The 21,389-nt window shown below is 34.6% G+C and overlaps 1 protein-coding gene across 6 annotated transcripts in view; it reads right to left on the bottom strand.

The window, feature by feature from the left end:
- TUSC3 (tumor suppressor candidate 3) overlaps positions 1–21,389 on the bottom strand; it is a 195,891-nt gene that overhangs the window by 148,047 nt on the left and 26,455 nt on the right. For all 6 annotated transcript variants that reach the window (XR_002340155.2, XR_014831977.1, XR_014831978.1 and 3 more), the window contains exon 2: positions 7,779–7,948. Coding sequence is in view for 2 of the 6 variants with exons in the window: in XM_021078324.2 (XP_020933983.1) it covers positions 7,779–7,948 (170 nt within the window). In the remaining 4 variants the exon portion in view is untranslated. The remainder of the gene's footprint in view (positions 1–7,778; positions 7,949–21,389) is intronic.

The raw sequence follows: 21,389 nt of genomic DNA, 5'->3' as shown, positions 1-21,389 counted from the left end.
TTTTTTCATATATTTTAAGTCCAATAATATATTAACTTCTAACACATTACAAAACTTTGATTATATGTCCATCCTGATTGACTCTACACGTACTTTTTGATTTTCCTTCACCTGGACTTTTTTTTTTTACATTGAGTGAACCATAGTAATGGCCTTAAAAGAGGATATTTAGTTGTTAGAATTTTTAGTGAATTCTGGAAGAGATGAGTAAATACATCTAAAAGATTTAGCAATTATGAGGAATATTCCTTATAGTACAATTTGATAGAGGAAGTTTGGAGTTAACACTTACGGGAGGCGAGAATTGTATTGAGTAGTCTTAATTAACAACTTTATTTGGCCAAGGAGTTTGATGTCCTCACTGAGGAAGGTGAGAATTGAATTCTGAAATTTGTGAATAAACTTACTGTGTGAAAGAAGAATAGAATGATTTACTAAGAGGGCTTAGAAGAAGCCAATAGCTCAGCCACCAGCCTTTCAGCAAAGAAAAGCAACCGGAGATTCCAAGTGTGAGTTAACTCTACAAGAAAATTTCACTTTTTTTTAAAAGAAAAAAGCAGAAAAGTCTCACAAAGGTAAGCACTAATCTTTTAAAATTATAGCTATGAACTTTTCAATGATTCTATAGGACTATAAAAAATTATAGCAGTTTTATAGAAATGGTCCAAAATTACAATGACACAGAAGGACCCAGGAGAATTTAATTCATGTATTTTTTTTTTTTTTAAGTGGCTGATGATGATAGGGTGACTTTCTCAATGAATCTGCAACTGTCTTTGAGGTTTAATTTATAATAAGGATATAATTTGAATACTTTTTCCTTGAAAATTTTTCTTGAGACTCTTTACATTTTTAATCTTATCTGTCACCTTGAGGCCTCTTGGATTCACTCTGTGCACTATCACACAGGTCAAGGTTAGTGCTCTTGTGATTCAATTACAGTAGATCTCATACCACTGCTCAACCATGATTATTTAGCAGAGCCCCTTTTAAATCTATATTATATAATCTTATATATAATAAAGTCTATATATAATTTGATTAATGTCATCCAACGAAATCCAAGACATCCCTCTTTTAGCTCACTTAAATTTTTTCCTCTCCAGTTCCATTAAAATCCTGAGTTATTTCAACATACAGGTTTATAATCTAGATATTATCCCAGCCTTATGTTTCTGAAAGTTTCCCTGTGACATCGACAATCAACTACATTGTACTTCAGAAATTTACTTATTAAATAAGCCTTTTATAATAACTTTCTAATCTTCAACCTCATCCTCCCACACAAAACAGTTCTTCACTCTTGTGAAAATCTAGCTTAACTGTTATCACACCTAGTTTATCAACTGTCCCCTGGCTTCTTTGACCCCCCTCTCCAACTTTGAACACACAGTTATACATTTCAAATACACTCTCAGTAGCATTCTCAGAACATGTACCTAATCTATTTCACAGAATAAACTGAACACATTAATCCCTACAGGGAGTGTTCTTGATCCCAACTTGCTAAAGATGAGGGAAGAAAATCATCTAATTCTACAGATTCTTCACTAATAATTGGGGTATTCTAGTTTCATAAAGGATTCTTGTCAATGCTATATGGTCGTCCAATTAATTAATACTTCCCATTCCTATTGTTCCCCAATGAAATTAAATTTTAAAAAGCTGTGAATCATGAACTTGCTTCTTACATTCCCTTTCTCTATATTGGCTGCACACTAGGATTACCTACATCATGTTTTTCAAAATGTCAATGTGTTGGCCCCATCACAAAACAATACAATCAGAATGTCCAGGCGTGGAAACCATGTATCTGCTCTGTACTTTTTATCTGTCTTTAAACCTTTACCTGTTCTCTCTTTTTTCTCTAATAACGTCATCCTCATTTTGATCCTTGAATTGTTTTAACTTTTTCTAATAACTTCTATCATTTCCTCCTGTAAATTTTAAAACTATTCTAAGATTTAAAAGTTTATTCCAAAATAGGCTTTAAAAAACAAGCAAATATAGGTTATTTTGAGCTAAGTGTCACTGAAAAAATTAAGGGGCCATATTTAACCAGTTAACAACATAATGTGGTAAGTTAACTACTACCTAAAGGATATACTACCTAACAGTATGAAGTGCTTTATGTTATCACAATGCATATAATTATATTGTAACTATGAAATTAATACTTGAATAAAGTCTTCCTAGATTGTATTTTCAAAAAAATAATAAAGTATAATAATTAAATAAAATACAATAATCAAATAGATAAAATATAAATACAAAAATAAATAAAATGTAATAATTAAATAGATTTCTTCATAACAGTGAGGAATATAGGAAATCAATATATTCAATTTTTAGAAGCAAAGAAATTATAATAAAGTCTTTCTAGATTATAGTTGCAAAATATATAATAATAGATTTCTTAATAACAGTGGGGAAAATAGGAAACCAATGTATTCAATTTTTAGAAGCAAAGAAATATGTGTGTATATTTATATATAGGCAGGATGCAAAAGACGTTTTATATTTTTGTGGAAGCTGAACTGTTACACCGAATGCCAATTAAGACAGTATTTTTTGCCTCAGGAGGGCTTTTTGGTACCCCTTAGATAAACATAAACATACTCTGTCCTTAGGTGCTAGCCTAATTCTGACTAATGTTAGTGCCCACTTAAGCACTGGTTCTCAAATTGATAGGAGAGAAACTTAAAATCATATGAAGTGCTGTCTCTGAAAACTATAAGGCACTGATGAAAGAAATCAAAGATGCTACAAATAGATGGAAAGACATACCATGCTCTTGGATTGGAAGAGTCAATATTATCAAAACGACTATACTACCCAAGGCAATCTACAGATTCAATGCAATCCCTATCAAATTACCAAGGACGTTTTTCACAGAACTAGAACAAAATATTTTAAAGTTTGTTTGGAAGCACAACAGACCCAGAATAGCCAAAGACATCCTGAAAAAGAAAAATGGAGCTGGAGGAATCAGGCTCCCAGACTTCAAACTATACTACAAAGCTACAGTCATCAAAACCATATGGTACTGGCACAAAGACAGAAATGTAGATCAGTGGAACAGGATAGAAAGCCCAGAATCAAACCCTCGCAGCTACAGTCAACTCATCTATGACAAAGGAGGCAAGAATATACAATGGAGAAAAGACAGCCCCTTCAATAAGTGGTGCTAGGAAAACTGCACAGCCTCTTGTAAAAGAATGAAATTAGAAGACTTCCTAACACCATACACAAAAATAAACTCAAAATGGATTAAAGAACCTGATGTTAGACCAGATACGGTAACACTCTTAGAGGAAAACATAGGCCAAACACCCTCCAACATAAACAGCAGCAACATCTTCTCAGATCCACCTCCTGACTAATGAAAATTAAAACAAAAATAAACAAATGGGACTTAATTAAACTTAAAGGTTTCTACACAGCAAAAGAAACCCTAAACAACACAAAAAGACAACCCACAGAATGGGAGAAAATATTTGCAAAAGAAGCGACTGAAAATGGATTAATCTCCAAAATTTATAAATACCTTCTGCAGCTCAATACCAAAAAAAATGAACAACCCCATCAAAAATTGGGCAGAAGATCTAAGCAGACAATTCTCCAAAGAAGACATATAGATGGCCAACACATGAAAAGATATTCAACATCACTAGTAATAATTAGAGAAATACAAATCAAAACCACTATGAGGTACCACCTTACACCAATCAGAATGGCCATTATCAAAAAGTCTACAAATGCTAAGGGCTGGAGAGGGTGTGGAGAAAAGGGAACCCTATTATACTGCTGGTGGGAAGGTAAATTGATGCAACCACTGTGGAAAACAGTATAGAGATTCCTCAGAAAAATAAAAATAGAATTACCACTTGATTCAGTAATCCCACTCCTGGGCAGAGAAAACCATGACTTGAAAAGACACATGTAAAAAAAGAAAAGAAAAGACATATGTTCATTGCAACACCCTACACAATAGCCGAGACCTGGAAACAACCTAAGTGTCCATCAACAGAAGAGTGGATCAAGAAGATGTGGTACATATACACAATGGAATATGACTCAGCCATTAAAAGCAAAGAAATAACGGCATTTGCAACAACATGGATGGACCCAGAAATTATCATGCTAAGTGAAGTCAGTCAGACAATGAAACACCAACATCAAATGCTATCACTTACATGTGGAATCTAAAAAAAGGACACCATGAACTTCTCTGCAGAACAGATACTGACTCACAGACTTTGAAAAACTTATGGTTTCCAAATAAGACAGGTTGGGGGGTGGGGGGATGCAGTGAGGGTTTGGGATAGAAATGCTATAAAGTTTGGTTGTAATTATTATTGTACAACTATAAATGTAATAAAATTCACTGAGTAATTTTTAAAAATTAAAAACGTATTATAAAAAATATACATGGTTCACCATCTTTTCTACCACTTTGAGCTATGCCCCAGCATATGCTCATTATTAAACTGGGATGAGATCGTGCATGAAAATTTCAGAACACTGAAATTCCCTTTCTGTGAGCTAGTCTGGAAAAAAAATCCTCTGTTTTTTTTTCCCCCCATCGGCCCATGTTACTAACAAATTTGATTTCCACTGAAATTCAAAATGATTTAGAAATACAAATTAAATCTACAGATAAATATATAATGTGAAAAGTCTGAATGTGGAGCCACATAAGAAGTATTTGTTCTTGAAAAGAAAAAGGGTTTAGCCAAGGAGAAACAGACAACCTGAATTGTCCTTATCCATTGAGGAAATGGAATATGTAATTTAAAATTTCCTGGTCAAGAAGGTTTCCCTAGAGAATACTATCAAACATTTAAAGAAGAGTTAACACAATATTTCTAAAATATTATCATTTCACACAATCACTTAAAGAAAATAAATGAGGAGGAAAACATTTCTGAATACATTTTATGAGGTCAGTATTACCATGACACTAAAACTAGACAATGACAGAATACAGTGAAAAATAGAGATCAATATCTGATGTGAACTTAGATACAAAATTCCTCAACAAAGTACTAGCAGATAGATTTCAGCAACACATAAAAAGAATATGCCACAATCAAGTGGGATTTATTCCAAAACACAAGGCCAATTAAACCACTGAAAAGTCAATGTAGTTTCCCAATGTAGTCTCCCATATCAACAGCTTAAAAAAAAACTGTCAATTGCCACGCCCCAAATTTAACAAGATCCAATTCATGATAAAAACTCTCAGTAAACTGGTAATGAACTTGCTCAGCCTGAAAAAGAATATCTATAAAAATCTTACAGCTAATATCATATCTAGTGATGAAAGACTGATGCTTTCTCCCAAAGATCATATCAAGATGTAAAACATAAAAGTATAGAACTTTCAGAGAGACACTTAAGAAAAAAAATAAAACTTTGTGATCCAGGGGCAGAAAAAGAGATCAATTTGACAACAAAAGATCTATGAAAGAGGAAACTGATAAATTGGACTAAATTAAAATCTACAAAAGATCCTGTTATGAGGATGAAAAGACAAGCCACAGACTAGGATAAAACATTTAAAATCACATATCTGACAAAGGACTAATATCTACAATCTATGAGGAGCTCTCAAATCTCAGTAAAAACATTTCCATCAGAAATAGGCAAAAGACATAAACAGATATTTCACTACCAAGTGATACAGAGATGAAAAAAAGGCACATGGAAAGATGTTCAACACCATTACATTAGAGAAATACAAAATAAAACCACAGTGAGATATTGCTCCATACCCACAGAATGGCTAAAATAAAAGACTGACAATACCGATTCTGGTGCCAAAATGGAAAAGCTACATTCTTTATATACAATGCTGGTGGGAATGTAAAATGACACAGCCACTCTGGAAAACATTTTGGCAATTTCTTTTTTTTTTTTTAAATATAATGACTTCTATTTTTTTCCATTATAGCTGGTTTATAGTCTTCCGTCAATTTTCTACTGTACAGCACGGTGACCCAGTTACACATACATGTATACATTCTTTTTTCTCACATTATCATGCTCCATCTTAAGTGACTAGACATAGTTCCCAGTGCTACACAGCAGGATCTCATTGCTAATCCATTCCAAAGACAATAGGTTGCATCCATTAACCCCAAGCTCCCAATCCACCACACTCCCTTCCCCCGACCCGTGGCAACCACAAGTCTATTCTCCAAGTCCATGATGTTCTTTCCTGTGGAAAGGTTCATTTGTGCTGTATTTTAGATTCCAGATACAAGTGAAATCATATGGTATTTGTCTTTCTCTTTCTGGCTTACTTCACTCAGTATGAGAGTCTCTAGTTCCATCCATGTTGCTGCAAATGGCATTATTTGGTCCTTTTTATGGCTGAGTAGTATTCCATTGTGTATATAGACCACATTTTCCTAATCCAATCGTCTGCTGATGGACATTTGGGTTGTTTCCATGTCTTGGATATTGTGAATAGTGCTGCAATGAACATGCAGATGCATGTGTCTTTTTCAAGGAAAGTTTTGTCTGGATATATGCCCAAGAGTGGGATTGCTGGGTCATACAGTAGTTCTATGTATAGTTTTCAAAGGTACCACTATACTGTGGCGATTTCTGATAAAGCTAAACATTCAACGACCATGCAACCCCAGCCAGCACACTCTCTGGTCATTTATCCCAGAGAAATGAAAACTTAAATTTCCACAAAGACCTGTACAAGAATGTTCACAAGTTGTATTTGTAATAGCCAAAAACTGGAAACAACCCAGTTGTCTTTTAACAGATGATTAAACAAACTGCAGTACATCCACACCATAGGATATTATTCAGTAATAAAAAGAATGAAGTATTGATAAATGCAATGGCTTGAATGGATATGTAAGGAATTATGGTAAGTAAAAAGAAGCCAAATCCAAACGGTCATAGACTGTATGATTCCATTTACGTAAGTCTTAAAATGATGAAATTATAGAAATGGAGAATAAATTCAAGAGGAGGGGAGATGAGGTGGATATGGCTATAAAGGGCAACAAGAGAGATTCTTAGAGTGGGAACTGTTCAGTATCTTGACTGTATCAATACTGTATCCTGCTTGTGAAAGTGTACTATAGTTTTACAAGATGCTACCATTGGAGATCAGTGAGTAAAAGGTATAGGCTCTCTCTGTATTATTTCTTACAAGTCATGTGAAAGTGCAATCTTTTCAAAATAAAAAAGCTTAATTTAAAAAAAATGTTGCATATATATTATATTTTATTGTCTAAATTTTTCTTGGTATGTTCCCACTGAAAAATACTTCATTCATTACAAATTGTTTACTTCTGTATCATAGGAAGAAATTTCTAATCATTAGAGGTATGGAAAAGTAGATACACTTTCTTAAATGAGTGTGTCCTCTCTATTAAACTATTGAAATAGAGTATGTTTAAGGGGGCTGTTTCATTGCCCATTAGATATAAGCATGGGGGGTCATCACATATCAAGGCAATATTTGAACCAAACTCCGTAACATATGTACCTTTACACAAGACATAGAGATAACAAATGTTTCATGATTATATGCTGGTTGATCAATAAATATTTTACACAATTAAAAAAACCCAGCCTATCAAAGTCATTTCCTAGAAAACACTGACTTTGAGCTTATGTTGAAATGCACATAGTTACAGCTGACTATGACACTGAACAAATGTTTAATTTTATTATACACATTTATCTTCCTATAATAAATACATAAGCATAAAATACAATTATAAATTTTTAAAATGCCTACATACCTGCACACAGAACACTGCCGCTGAGGTTGAAGAGCAGTGAACATAACAATCATAGAATAGTTTCGAGGTGGTGTCTTGATAAACTTTCGGAATTTGTCACCATTCATTCGGAAGATTGAGCGCCTAGAACTCCATTCCATCAGCTGTTCTACTTTTTCGGTTAAGAGATTCTGCAAGTAAACACAGGAATTTAAATTTATACAGGGTTAAAATCTTTCAGTTTATACTTCATATAAAAAGAATTACAGGAGCTCAGCTGTGGTGCACTGACCTAAGACTCTGACTGCAGTGGCTCCAGTCACTGCGAAGGCTTGGGTTTGTTCCCTGGCCCTGCATGCAGTGGGTTAAAATCATTTAGCGTTGCCACAGCTGCAGTGTAGGTTGCAACTGTGGCTCAAATTCAATCCCTGGCCTGGGAACTTCCATATGCTGCAGGTACACCCATAAAATATTTAACAAAAAGAACTACATGACATTTTACTTTACCTAGGATTAATTTCTACTAAAAGCTCTTGTTTTGGTGAATACATTCACTGTTAATTGACTATATATGCATAAAATATTCCATCTATTTTTCCTAATGTTTGCAAGGTTGTAAGACAGACAGCAAGAGTAGAAGACTTTGACTTCCAGAAAGATGAAATAGATATGATTTCTCTAATCCTCTACTAAACACAGCTAAAAGGTCTAGTCATTACATGAAAAACAAGCATGGATCTGGAAAGTGGATCTGGAAAGTGGAAAGAAAAAGCAAGACTGGTTCAGGACCCCAAAATGAAGAGTGACACGGCAGTGAGTTCCCTGCCTCCCCTACCCCAGACCAGCAGCTAGAGAACCTGGCAATCCAAGAAGACCAGTGGACACAGGAGGAAGAAAAAAAAAAAAAAGCTACTCTCTTTACCCAAACGGCAAAAAAGGGCATCCTAGTATAAATACATACATACATAACTGTTCTATTCTAAACAGCACAGAAGAAATACCATACTCCACCAGTTCCCCTGCCAGCAAAGGAGGGGCAGCAGCTTGAATTCAGCTATAAGTCCCCCCAAGATTTAAAGTGTGACAGCCTGGAGGGTCTCCTAAATACAAGCACAAGAAACTCAGGCACAAAGGAGCACAGCACAGTTCTAGGTACAGTATGGTCAAGACAAAATCCATTGTGATCCCAGTCAGAATGGTGGCTAACTGGAGCCGGCAGAGGGCCGGGGAGGTGGGGTGGGGGCCTCACAGAATCTGTGGAGCTGGGGCTCAGGATATTCTTCGCCTGGGTTGGGGACAGACTGAAAGGAACACCCTAGCTTCCAGAGGGAATGCTCGAGTAGTCATTCACTTCATCTGAAAAAGCCTCAGAAGTTAAAAACTTTTACAGGGTCGTGTTCCTGTTAAGAAATTTGTTGGCTGGAAAACCAAACAAGCAATAGTGGTCAGGGGAGAATGGCTTGAATCATCCCACTTAAGGAGTTTAAGGGCTTAGGGAGAGATGTAATCTCAATTAAGGAGACTTTCCATACCCAGAGTTAAAACTGAGAGCACCAAGCAAGTCTAAGAACATTGTGCTAGAAGAAAAAGGCCTACATCCCAGTCATGAAACAGGAAGGCTTGGACAAGCCGCTTCCCCACTCAGAACCCATGGATCATCTATTAACATCTGACCTGCCAATAAATATACAGGTGATTGAGATGGTAGATAAAAATCTTTGTCAATGATAAAGTACCGTAACATAAGGCAGTAGGAATATTGTTTTCACTACTGTTAAATAACAAAGGGTGATCTCCCCACTATAAGCTTGTATGTAGTCTACAATTCCTTTTCTGTCAAATTTCCCACATATTCTGAAAATGCACCAACACAAAACATGAGTGAGAACCACAGTTTTAATTCTGGCTGTTATCACAGAACTTGGAAAAAAAAACTTTATATTCAGGTTAAATATTAGATTAAAAATGAGATTTTTTTTCAAATAAAAAAAACAGGGAAGGGAATATAAGAGTGCAAAATTTCTACATCTATCATATATCATTAATCAATATAGGCTTTAATTAAAACACAATACTATTTAAAATAGTAGTTAAATCTACACATGTTGAAGAAAAGGACACTTCTGTCTGCAACTTACTTTAAAAAAAATGGTAGACTGATGAATGACAGGACGGGCACACAACAGAGCAAGCATAGTAAAATGCTGATTGTAGACTCTGGGTGGTGGGTATTTTGAGTATTTACTGCAAAATTCTTTCAACGTTTATGTGTGTTTGAAAATATTCTTATTAAAATGGAGGAAAATGAAATTCGCCAAACATTAATGACAGTTGTTTCTAGGTGGTGAAATTGTTTAGAGAATTTTTTTTTTTTTTTGCTCATCTGTGAACACTTCTACTTTGCCTTTTGTTATCATGTATTATTTTACAAGTTTCATTTTATAACCATCATTCTAGTTTTTAAAATAGTTGCCTATTATCACCTACTTATCAGTTTCTACCACCAAATTATTAAAATCCAGAACTTTAAGCCCAGAACTGTCTTATACATCATGTCCCCAGTGACCAGCCCAGTGCTTGCTTCATAGATAAACACTTGTATGATTAATTAAGTAATGGAACATTTTATTGGAAATTCAGAAATGGAACTAGCATAGCTCTCTCGTAACTAACACAGTCCTTGGTCTAGACACTCCCCCATCCCTTTGTGGCAGGAGAATTACTCTTTTTAAAACATTTCCTATTATGATCAGAGCAGCCCCAGGTGAAGGTTGATCATCAAAACTTGGAAGTGGTGCGTATATAAGGTCTCACAGATTTAGTGTTAATATTCATCTGGTAAAAATATTATAAAACATTTTGCTTCCATTTAACATTTAATATGCTATATTAAAAGCACCACTATTAAATGTTAAACAACATGGATATACATTGGTACAATCTTTCAAGGTCACACTACTAACACATAGAAAAATTTAATGTGTAAACACTTCAGCTGTTCTAGGAATTTATCCTTAAGAAATAATCAGACAAGGCACACATGTTTATATAAAAGCATTATTCACTGCAGCACTGTTTGTAACTGCAAATATTTGGAAATGATATGAGTGCCTATAAGAAGCAGACCAGGAAGATCATACTGTGGCATGAAATAGAACACTATTATAGTTATTCACAAGATGAGACACGCTTACCTAAAAGGATGGTCACAACTTCCCTTTAAGTAAATCCCAAAAGATTACTTATCACAACACTATGTAAAGAACTATTTCATATTTTAAAAATAAATAGGTATGCCTACTCGTTAACTTATTTTAACATACACGCTAAGTATCTTAAAGGATACATAGCAAATTGATAATGTTTTATTTCTAGAGGAGATTACAGGGGTATATTTATTCTACTTTACAAAATTTGTTATTTGAAATATTTGTATTACCTCATAAACAACAAAACAACCGAGTTTTTGCCAATTAGAAAGAGACAGTGAGGAGTTCCCATCATGGTGTAGCAGAAACGAATCCAATTAGGAACCACGAGGTTGTGGGTTCAGTCCCTGGCCTCACTCAGTGGGTTAAAGATCCCACATTGCTGTGGCTATGGTGTAGGCCAGCAGCCATAACTCCAATTCGACCCCTAGCCTGGTAACCTCCATATGCTGTGGGTGCGGCCCGGAAAAAAAAAAAAAAAAAAATGAAAGAGACAGTGAAAGAGATAGCCAAAAAGAGAGTAGCTAAAAGACAAGAAATTCTGATTTCTCTAGGAAGAAATGTGTAACACAGCCAGGGATCACCTCAGTTTTAACCTCTGCCTCTTTGCTGTTCCTACATTAATCTTCCTGTCTCTGGGCTGATTCCACTCTCATGGAAGCTACATTCACTCCATTTCAATCTTACCCTTACTTTTCGGTCAAGTTGATATTTGAGAAAATGACATTTCATTATACTCTAACTTGTGCACTTACCACTACATTCATCTTTATTGACGAACACCTTAGTTCATTTCAGTGAAAATGACCCAAAGTAAGTATCAAAAGTTCGTGTTCAATAACAGGATTTTATCTCTTTACTTAGAAACTGAAGAAAGCAATCCCGGATATTTCAAATCTAATTTAGTGAACCATTAGAGAGAAGAGATACAAGAAACCAATATAAGCCCAACATATAAAACCATTTCCATGGGTCTAGTAAGATAAAATTTTGAGCTTTTCTGGTGATAAACATGCCAGAAATGGACAAATTTAGGGCTATTAAGTTACTGCAGTGTAACATAGTCCAAACTACGTTAATTGAGTTTCCATTCTGCCTCCATAAACATCAAATGCTATTTAAAGGCTTACTTTTACAATCTAGATAGAAAAGCAAACTTCTCTACTCTGACATCATAAAAGATTCTCCTAATCTAACAGCATTAAAGTTTTATATACACTGAGGTTTTTATTTTTGCTATTTTTACTTATGGTATGAGGTAATACTCTAATTTTTATATGGATCACTTTCATTGCCTTTTTTTTTTTTTCATAAAACAAAGAAGCAGCTAACATAGACTGAACTCATGCTATATGCTAGGCACTGGCACTGGCTATTGTGTGTGTGTGTGTGTGTGTGTGTGTGTGTGTGTGTGTGTGTGTGTGGTTGTTGCAAAGATGGGGCAACCTGTTCTGTATGACCACGAACTCTATGCTGGGTATCACAGACACTGCGGCACCACCTCATTCCACTGCCTCTAATAACCTCAACAATACTTTTAACACATGAGTATAAAATGTGAAGATGTAGACAACACAATCCATTTGACAAACTGTGGGGAAATCAAAACCCATTAAAATATTTTTCATCATATCTGTATTAAAGTTTTTTTCCCCAGAGAAATCAAATTTTACCACATATTCTACAGATGCCTCAACAAAATTAGTTCTATGTAAATAGGAGGCAATAAAATAAAAAAATTATCATAAATGCAGTCCCATATAATACATTCGGTAGTGTAAAATCAAATACTGATACTAAATTTTGGATAATTCTGGGAGCTAAAAAACAAACCAAAATAAAAATAACCACATCATCTAAATATATCCTTATGTAGTATATGCAAACAAAGCAAATACATTCATTAAAACTGGTATAAAGCCAGCCACAAAATGCAGTAAGTGCCTATCAATTCCTATAAGGTTACAGGTAGTCATAGTGCATGTAGAAAAACAAATTTTTCAAGAGAGAAAAACTGGCCTAAAAAAATGTATCAATGAATCAATTGAAAGAATTCCAACATTATGCTCATATGTGTATTAAAATCAAAAGTTTCAGCTAGTATAATGTGTATCACAATTGAGAAACTATAAATGAATCCTAAAAGAAATTCATACTTTAATGACTAGAACCAGAAATATTTATAACATTTGGCATATGTTATCTTCAAATGAATAAAAAAAATCATTCCCAAGGTCTCAAAACCCATTATTCCTTCAGAAATTCAGGCAGTCTCTTAATCAGGAGCCTTTCCTACATTAGAACCATCACCACTGTCTTCAAAATACCACTATATATCTACTTCCTTCATAAAAATCTCATCACATTTAGCTTGAAGCTAACATTAAAGCCATACCCCTCACTGTTACAGAACCAGAGTTTTATAAGTGAGTAATAAATTTAAACACAAAGTATCTAATTTAAATCTAAATTGTTAGAGAAGCAACTCAAGTTCTAATTTTGAAGAGTTGTGTGGCCTGTGGCTTATTTAAAAACAACCAAGTTCTCCGCAGAATGGGACCTTAGCCTTGCTCTAAAGTGTTGGGTCACCAAGCTCCATCACTAGGTGGAAGTATCACCACCTCTGGTTTCTTGCTCAGGGAGCTAGCTTCTTTCCCCAGATCCCTTCTGTGAACCTCTTACTTTAAGCACTTAGACCTTCCATCCCTATTATAAGTGTATACTGGTCACAGTTTGGAGAAACATTTGTGTGGGGTTTTTTGGTGCGGTGGGGAATAAGGCACTTTATACACTCATGAATATAGACAGCCACTATAATTAACAAATAAATACAGATCTTCAACCAGAGTTATTCAACCAGAAACTTTTGAAGTTTAGAAATAGCTAAATGCTCACGGAAATTACTTATCTTAAACCTAGGAAAAAACCTTACGTGAAAAGCACTTCGAAACTATCAACAGTGGGTCACATAGTGTTCATGTGCTGTGTGTGTACATATATAAATGCCAGTCAATAGACATTATTGATATTTATACTATTACTGGAAAATAATGCTCAGTATCAACTAAAGGTTTTTTTCCCCCATTGCCAAATTAGAATGTCAACTGCTTTAAAAGTCTAGATCATACTTATTTCCGACAAATGATAAAGTATGAAAGAGCAGACAAGATGTTAGGATACAGGCACATGCTTTTAGTATATGTCCTTACTTCCAATGTCAGATGTCTGGTCACCATTTTCAGAGAACACATTCATGAAGGTTTTTCTAACTGGTATCAGTCTAATTTTAATGTATATTTAGCTTACTATATATAAAATCCAATGTTCTAGACTTTTGAAATGAATATTTTAGCTATTAGGTTGTCAGTATTTTATAAAGCTTGATCATCTAAAGAAATCATTTTCAAAGAGTTTTATTTAACTCAAAATCCATTGTGCTATAAAGAGAATAATTTTTAAAAAAAGAAGAAAAGAAACACATGTATTTAGAGAGTTTCCATTGTGGCTCAGCAGTTAGGAGCCCAACTAGTATCCAGGAGGATGCAGGTTCGATCCCTGGCCTTGCTCAGTGGGTTAAGGATCTGGTGTTGCCGTGAGCTGTGGCGTAGGTTGCAGATGAGGCCTGGATCCTGCATTGCTCTGGCTGTGGTGTAGCAGGCAGCTTTAGCTCCAATTTGACCCCTAGCCTGGGAGCTTTCATATGCTGCATGTATGGCCCATAAAAAACAAAAAACAAAAAGCAAAAAGAAACACATAAATCTACTCAATAAATTTCCAAGCATACTGACAAACTGAAATTAGCAACTAATATTTCAGGAACTCAGCACCTAATTGACCCAAGAACAGTACAAAGTTCACCTTTGAAAAAATAGTTATCCAGATTATACTCTGATATTGGTTCAGATGTCACTGGCTCAAAGTGCCACTGAACCTAGTTCTAAATCAGAACAGACGACTCCTGAGTGCAAATGAAAGAGACCCGCATTACTAGCACTAAAATCTGCAGCAAATCTCTATCATTAAGTTAGGCTCCTCGTCCTGCTTTCATAATTCCGACCTTGAGCAAGGTGCTACCTCAACTCCATATGTCACTTTTCATTATCTTTCTGACCTCTTCCTACTGTGCTACCCCTGGTGACATTTTCAGGCTGAACTGATTCAGTTTCTCCTAGCTTCCACAACTAATTATTTACTTTCGATCGCTGCTAACTGGGCAAGCTTTTAATTGGACTCTCAACCCTGTCACCTCCTGCACAGCCTCCATCACAACCTGTAGGCCAATTCGGTACATTAAATTTAAAAACATCTTCTATTATTTAAAGTGAAAATTGAGTATACTTATTTCACGAAACATTCAGGGATGGGAGAAAAAGAGCTATGAATAATAAAACTATACTCAATCTCAATCAGAAAATTATATCCACTCAAAGTAATGTAAATTCTCCTAATGCCCACAGCATATTTCCATCCCCCATTCAAAATCCCTTTATAAGTCAATGAAATTTGGGATTTTATAGAGTAAATATAACTATAATTGATGATGTACGAAGACATTAGCATAACAGAGTGTATAAAAATTAAGGTTACAACTTATAAATAGTAAATGCCATAATTAGCTTACAATTACTATAAGGCACACTAACTGAAGTGCCAATAATTTTTTAGCAAAACACTCCTAAAAACATGGTATATTATTTTTCTTTCTGTAAGCAATGATGAAAATAAAATCAACTTTTTAAAAGGCATCCAATTCAGAAACGTCATTTCATTATTATAGATAGATTATATGCTCCCAATTAGAACATTGCTATAAAATGGGTAGGAATGCTTAGGTTTTTAAACACCTCATTAATTCATTCTGAGAAAATAAATATTATATTACTTTAGGTGAGACAAAACTGTCAAACTAAGTCTAGGTAATACTGGTTATCATCCCAGAGCTATTTTACACAGAACCTTCATTCTAAAGACTCAGAGAAATACATTAAAGATAGACCTTTGAAACCCTTATTATCCAACTAGTCAAATTAGAGTCATTCAGTAAAATCACTAACTCCCTATAGCATACCTTAAATTCATTAAGACTGTCATTTTAACAGAACACTGTAAACCAGCTATAATGGAAAAAAATAAAAATCACTACTAAAAAAAAGATTGTCATTTTAATTCTTACAGCAAAGACAAGTAAAACACAACTTGTAAGGATAAAAGATTTAAGTCCACACACATATTAGGAAAGACCTTTACTTATTTTTAGAAAACTATAAAGCTAAAATGAGTGGTACATGGTATTGCACTAGACTTAAAAATAACTAGCTCTCTGAAAAATTTCTCTTATCAATCTCACACGGCATTTCAAAAAAACAACAGCAAAGAGAATACATACATCTCCTGCCAAGATAAGCAACAGGGACTGTATTTACCCACCTATCTGAAACAAATGAAAGCAAACACATATATGAAAAATAGTACTTAAGACCCTGGACATCAAGAAGTAAAGACAGTGATGCCCAAGGGACAGGAAGCAAACAAGGTGAGCCCAATGACTGCTCCATCCACTACCTTGAAAGAGAGCCAAAGCTGAGGCCCACAGAGAGGGCATACAGGTTCAGCTCAGCCAACTCCCTGACTTCAGAGAAGGAGCTGTAAGTCCAGGTAACCAAGCAGCTAGAATCACAGGATAGAGGACTAAGGAGAGCTGCAAAGAAAAAAAACTGGAGATCTAGAGATAGTCCCCATTAAATATTCAGCTGAGTGCTGATCAAAACGTGAATATGAGGAAATACCTGAGCCTGCAAAAAAAGGTCTGAACCGATAATGAAAACAGTATCCTGCACTCACACAGGGCCCAGAAGAGTGCCTTTTCCCACCAGCCAGACTGAAAAACTCCAAATTCACAAGGCACTGGTAGAGCACTCAAAGAGCCTTGCCTCGGTAGTGGTAAGACTTACCCCTAAATTGACTGCTGTTCAGGTATTGCCTAACTAATCTCATAATCAAGACCCAGAAAGATCAAAAACACTTGCATCTCAGAACAAAGATCAACGATGTTAACAGGAACACAAAAATATCTAGCACCAAATAAGGTAAAATTTTAAATGTCTAGAATCCCATCAACAATATTAGGCATACAAAAAAAGCAGGAAAATACCGTTCTATGATAAAACAAATATATTAAAACTGACCCAAAACTGACAAAGATGTCAAAAATAACAGAAAAACACATTACACTGTATCCAGCATGTTCAAAATGGCAGACACGAAATATATTCAAAATATCCAAACTGAACTTCTAGAGATGAAAACTAAAATATCTGAGAGGAAAAGTACAATGGGTGGGATTAATGACAGTTTAGACATGCAGGAGAAAAGATTACTGAACTTAAAGATGAAACAATGAAAAGTTATCTAAAATGAAACAGAGAGAAGAGAAAATTACAATTAAAGATTATGCAGAAAATCAAGGAGCTGTGGGCAGTGGCCCCATAACTGTATATTTATTGTTTTCAAAGAAGACAGAAGAATAAAAAAAATTTTTGAAGAAATAAATGGCCCAAATTTCCCAAAATTTGATTGAAATTATGCATTCTAAGGGATACAAGATCTTTTATGCCGATCTTAGAAGTGCAACAAATCCTAAGCACAAGAAACAAAGAAGATTATACTAAACCACGAATTTCTCAAAAACAGTATGAGAAAAAAATCTTGAAAGCAACCAGAAAATAAAGAAAGGCACATTAGATACAGAGGCACAAAGATAAGGATGATAGCGGATTTCTATCTGGAAACAATACCAGTGAGAAAACAGCAGTGACATCGCTAAAAAGTATTGACACAGTATATATAATCATCCAAAAGTGTATATTTATCTCATACATAGTTTTACAATAAATCCCAAAGTCTTTGTGCCCATCCCAAATCAGGAAATTTTATGGTTCTAAAATGAAGTTCACCCTTAAAAAGGTTTTCAGGATTGTTTTCCTTCATCCTTCAAACTTACTTTTAACATGTTAATAAATAAACATCAACTCTGATTCTGAAGTAAATTCCATTAGCACAAAAACAGCATGTTAACATTCATAACTTTGAAGAATAGCGTTATCACAAAAGTGTGACCTTGGATACCACATAGCTATTAGGGCTTTGATTTATTGACTTTCTCTTCTCTGAATGCCTAAAGTACTGAAAATAAATAAATGCTCTGATTTTTCAGAATTTAAAAATGGCTCTCTCGGAGTTCCTGTCATGGCGCAGCAGAAATGAATTCGACTACAAACCATGAGGTTGCGGGTTCGATCCCTGGCCTTGCTCAGTGGGTTAAGGGTCCGCCGTTGCCATGAGCTGTGGTGTGGGTCGAAGACACGGCTTGCACCTAGCATTGCTGTGGCTCTGGCGTAGGCCGGCAGCTACAGCTCTGATTAGACCCCTAGCCTGGGAACCTCCATGTGCCACGGGTGCAGCCCCACAAAAAAAAATAAATAAATAAATAAGCAAAAAAAGAAATAAAAATGGCTCTCTCACATAGAAACATCTGGATTCAGAATACAAAAGATATGTACACATAATTAATGATCATTCTATTTTCATATGTCACTTTAACAATGAAAAGTTCTTCGGTGAATGCCTTCAATGGACACAATACTATGCCAAATTCTGAAAGTTATAACAAAATTATATATAGTTTCTGTCCTCAGGAATCACACAAGCTGGGGAGAAAAAACAAACATGTATAAAACATCTGGTAACACACGGTTGTACTCATGCCAAGGTTAGCAATACTGAATAATGAAGAGAAGAGCAATATTGGCTCTAGTGGTCAGGGACAACTTCATAGAGCAGTTTATTGCTTTCACTAGATCTTCAGAATTTGTACCGTTTTGACTGAGGGAGAAGAACAAGAGACAGCAGTAATCAAAAGGCAAGGAAGAGAAAAAAAGGAGGGACTGAATAATGATAATGGATAAAATAATGATAACGATGGACAATGACGGATAAAAGGATGGAAGGGATCTTAGAAAAGAGAAAACCAGTGAAAAGCAACAGAGTAGTTTTAATATAATAGTGGAAAGTGAGGAAGACTGCAAGTTAGAATATATGGACAACAGAGCTACGGTTTAAAAAAAATATGACCATCTAAATTGTAATTACATCATTAATCTTTGCGAACAATAGATGGCAAGTCATAACTCAAATGGTTTTTGATTTTAAGTAAAACTTTAAAATAACAAACTCAAAAAGCAGATGATAATGTGTACCCTAACTAGCAATGACTTAATTAAATACTTCTATGGAAGTGTATAACAATGCTCTGACCGTGTAACTGGCATGGTGAAAATGTAGTTTATACCACTTTAATAAGTGAGAAACATTGTTTCAAAGCACATTAATACACAATGAAGAGTTTCTGTTAACATTATCTATAGGCTAATGAATCCCAAAATGTTCACATCTCCAAACTGGTAAAAACTGTGTTAAATTAGAAACTGTGTTTATTTGAGCAAAACTCTATTTTTTTTGGATATTAAGTTGTATCATCTGTTTACATATTTTGAATACTAACTCTTTATTGGTATTATTTGAAAATATCTTCTCCCATTCCAGTAGGCTGTCTTTTCATTTTGTTGATGGCTTCCTTTACATCAACAAATGCTTTAAATGGTCTCATTTATTTTTTGTTTCCTTTGCCTGAGGAAACAAATCCAAAAAGTTATTTCTACAATTTATGTCAAAGAATGTTCTGCCTATGTTTTCTTTTAGGAATTTTATGGTTTCTAGTCTTACATTTAGGTCTTTAATCCATATTGAGTTTATTTTTTTATAGGGCATGAGAAAATGTTTTGATTTCATTCTTTTACATGTAGCTGTCCAGTTTTTGCAGCACCAAGAAGAGCCACTTTCTCAAATCTCACTGCCAGTTTATGGCAAAGCCATTTTTCAAGCTCAGACTTCTTCAAATACAAGATTCTGTTCTGTCTCTACCATTGTGACCATAAAATAACAAATTCTTCTTGAGCCAAATGAAATTTTATTAAAAGATGTGTAATCCTGGCTCTCTCAGAATATTACATATGTAAATATCTTTATTTTCCTTAAATGTCACATCTCCTACAATATAAATTTTGATTTGAATATCATTTCAGACCCTTAAAGCCTTTGCTTCCATTCATACCTGTCAATCTTCACCTCATGTTAATCCCAAAAGAACTCTAACTGCATGGACAAAAGGCTCCACTATTTGAAATTCCCTGAACTCATTATATTTTCAGAGTATACATTTGTGAACTCAGTTACCACCTGGGATTCTCTATTCATCTCCTTTCACCACACACCACATCCAACCTGCAGGTTCATCAACTTGTCTAATTCTTCCTCATGTATCAAGACTAAGTTCTGTCAATTATCATGCAGAGACATGGACTTATTCTTATCAGGACATAAAGTGAATCTACTTAGCACTTATTATATCGCTTTTGTTAGTTTTTATGTATGTCTCCCTCATTAAATAGAGTGTCTGAATAGGAGGTACTTTTTTCACCTTTAGATTCCCCCTAAACCTGTGAACTCCTATAAAAGTGCTACTACATTTAATGAAAGATCAGTAAATAAATTAATCAAAAAATAAAAAACATAAGGTAATTCCTATGTGTAACTGGAATCTTTTTCCGCATTTATAATATAATATAAAAAGAAAGAAAACACACTTAGTCCTAGTGTACCTGAGTCTTAAGGCACACTTAAGTTTGCCTTTAAGTCAATGTGGTTTTTTTTTTTTTGAAATTAACAATTTTATAACAATTCACTGATACATCAATACATTGGTCCTCTATCAAATTAACTATAATATGTTCATGAGGTTTACAATTAAGAATATGTTAAAGAAATATTAATAAGGTTAACATCAATTAAGCATCTAAGTATTTTTATTTCTCACAAGAATATTAGGCCACAATGTTTGATCACAATTCCCACAAAGAGCTGTTTTTAACAACTCTTGCAGAAGTCAATCTATTTACACCATCCGTCTTGAGATTTAATTCAGCTCATCTGCTTACTAAGGTGATCTTCCCTTTCTTCTCATTCCTGATTTTTCCTACTAAAACTACATCCTAATTTAAGAGAAGTCTCTCCTCATGTAAGAGGGGATTTTTTTTGGGGGGTTGTTTGGAATATAGAAATGGTTCATGCTTCTTATAATGTACTTTTTAAAGAGTTGTCCAAGAAAGAGTACCAAAAAAATTCCACTTTTTGAAAAACCCATTACTATTCCCCTTCACTTATGAATAACTGAGACTGAAGTAAATGCAATTTAATTAAAACTCCCAAAGATGAACAGTTTTAGTAAAAATTAGCTCACTATCTCACTGGTGGCCAATTTTGTTTTAAGACAGTGATAACACTTCAAAATTTTCCCTTATATTGAGTG

This window comes from Sus scrofa, chromosome 17, assembly GCF_054392235.1.
Source record: "Sus scrofa isolate SSC_HxYL_T2T_F1_AM1 chromosome 17, Sscrofa_HxYL_maternal_Yorkshire_Landrace_v2.0, whole genome shotgun sequence".
Taxonomy (NCBI): domain Eukaryota; kingdom Metazoa; phylum Chordata; class Mammalia; order Artiodactyla; family Suidae; genus Sus; species Sus scrofa.
Note: the sequence above shows the minus strand (reverse complement) of the source record. Positions and strands in the feature narration are given on the sequence as shown.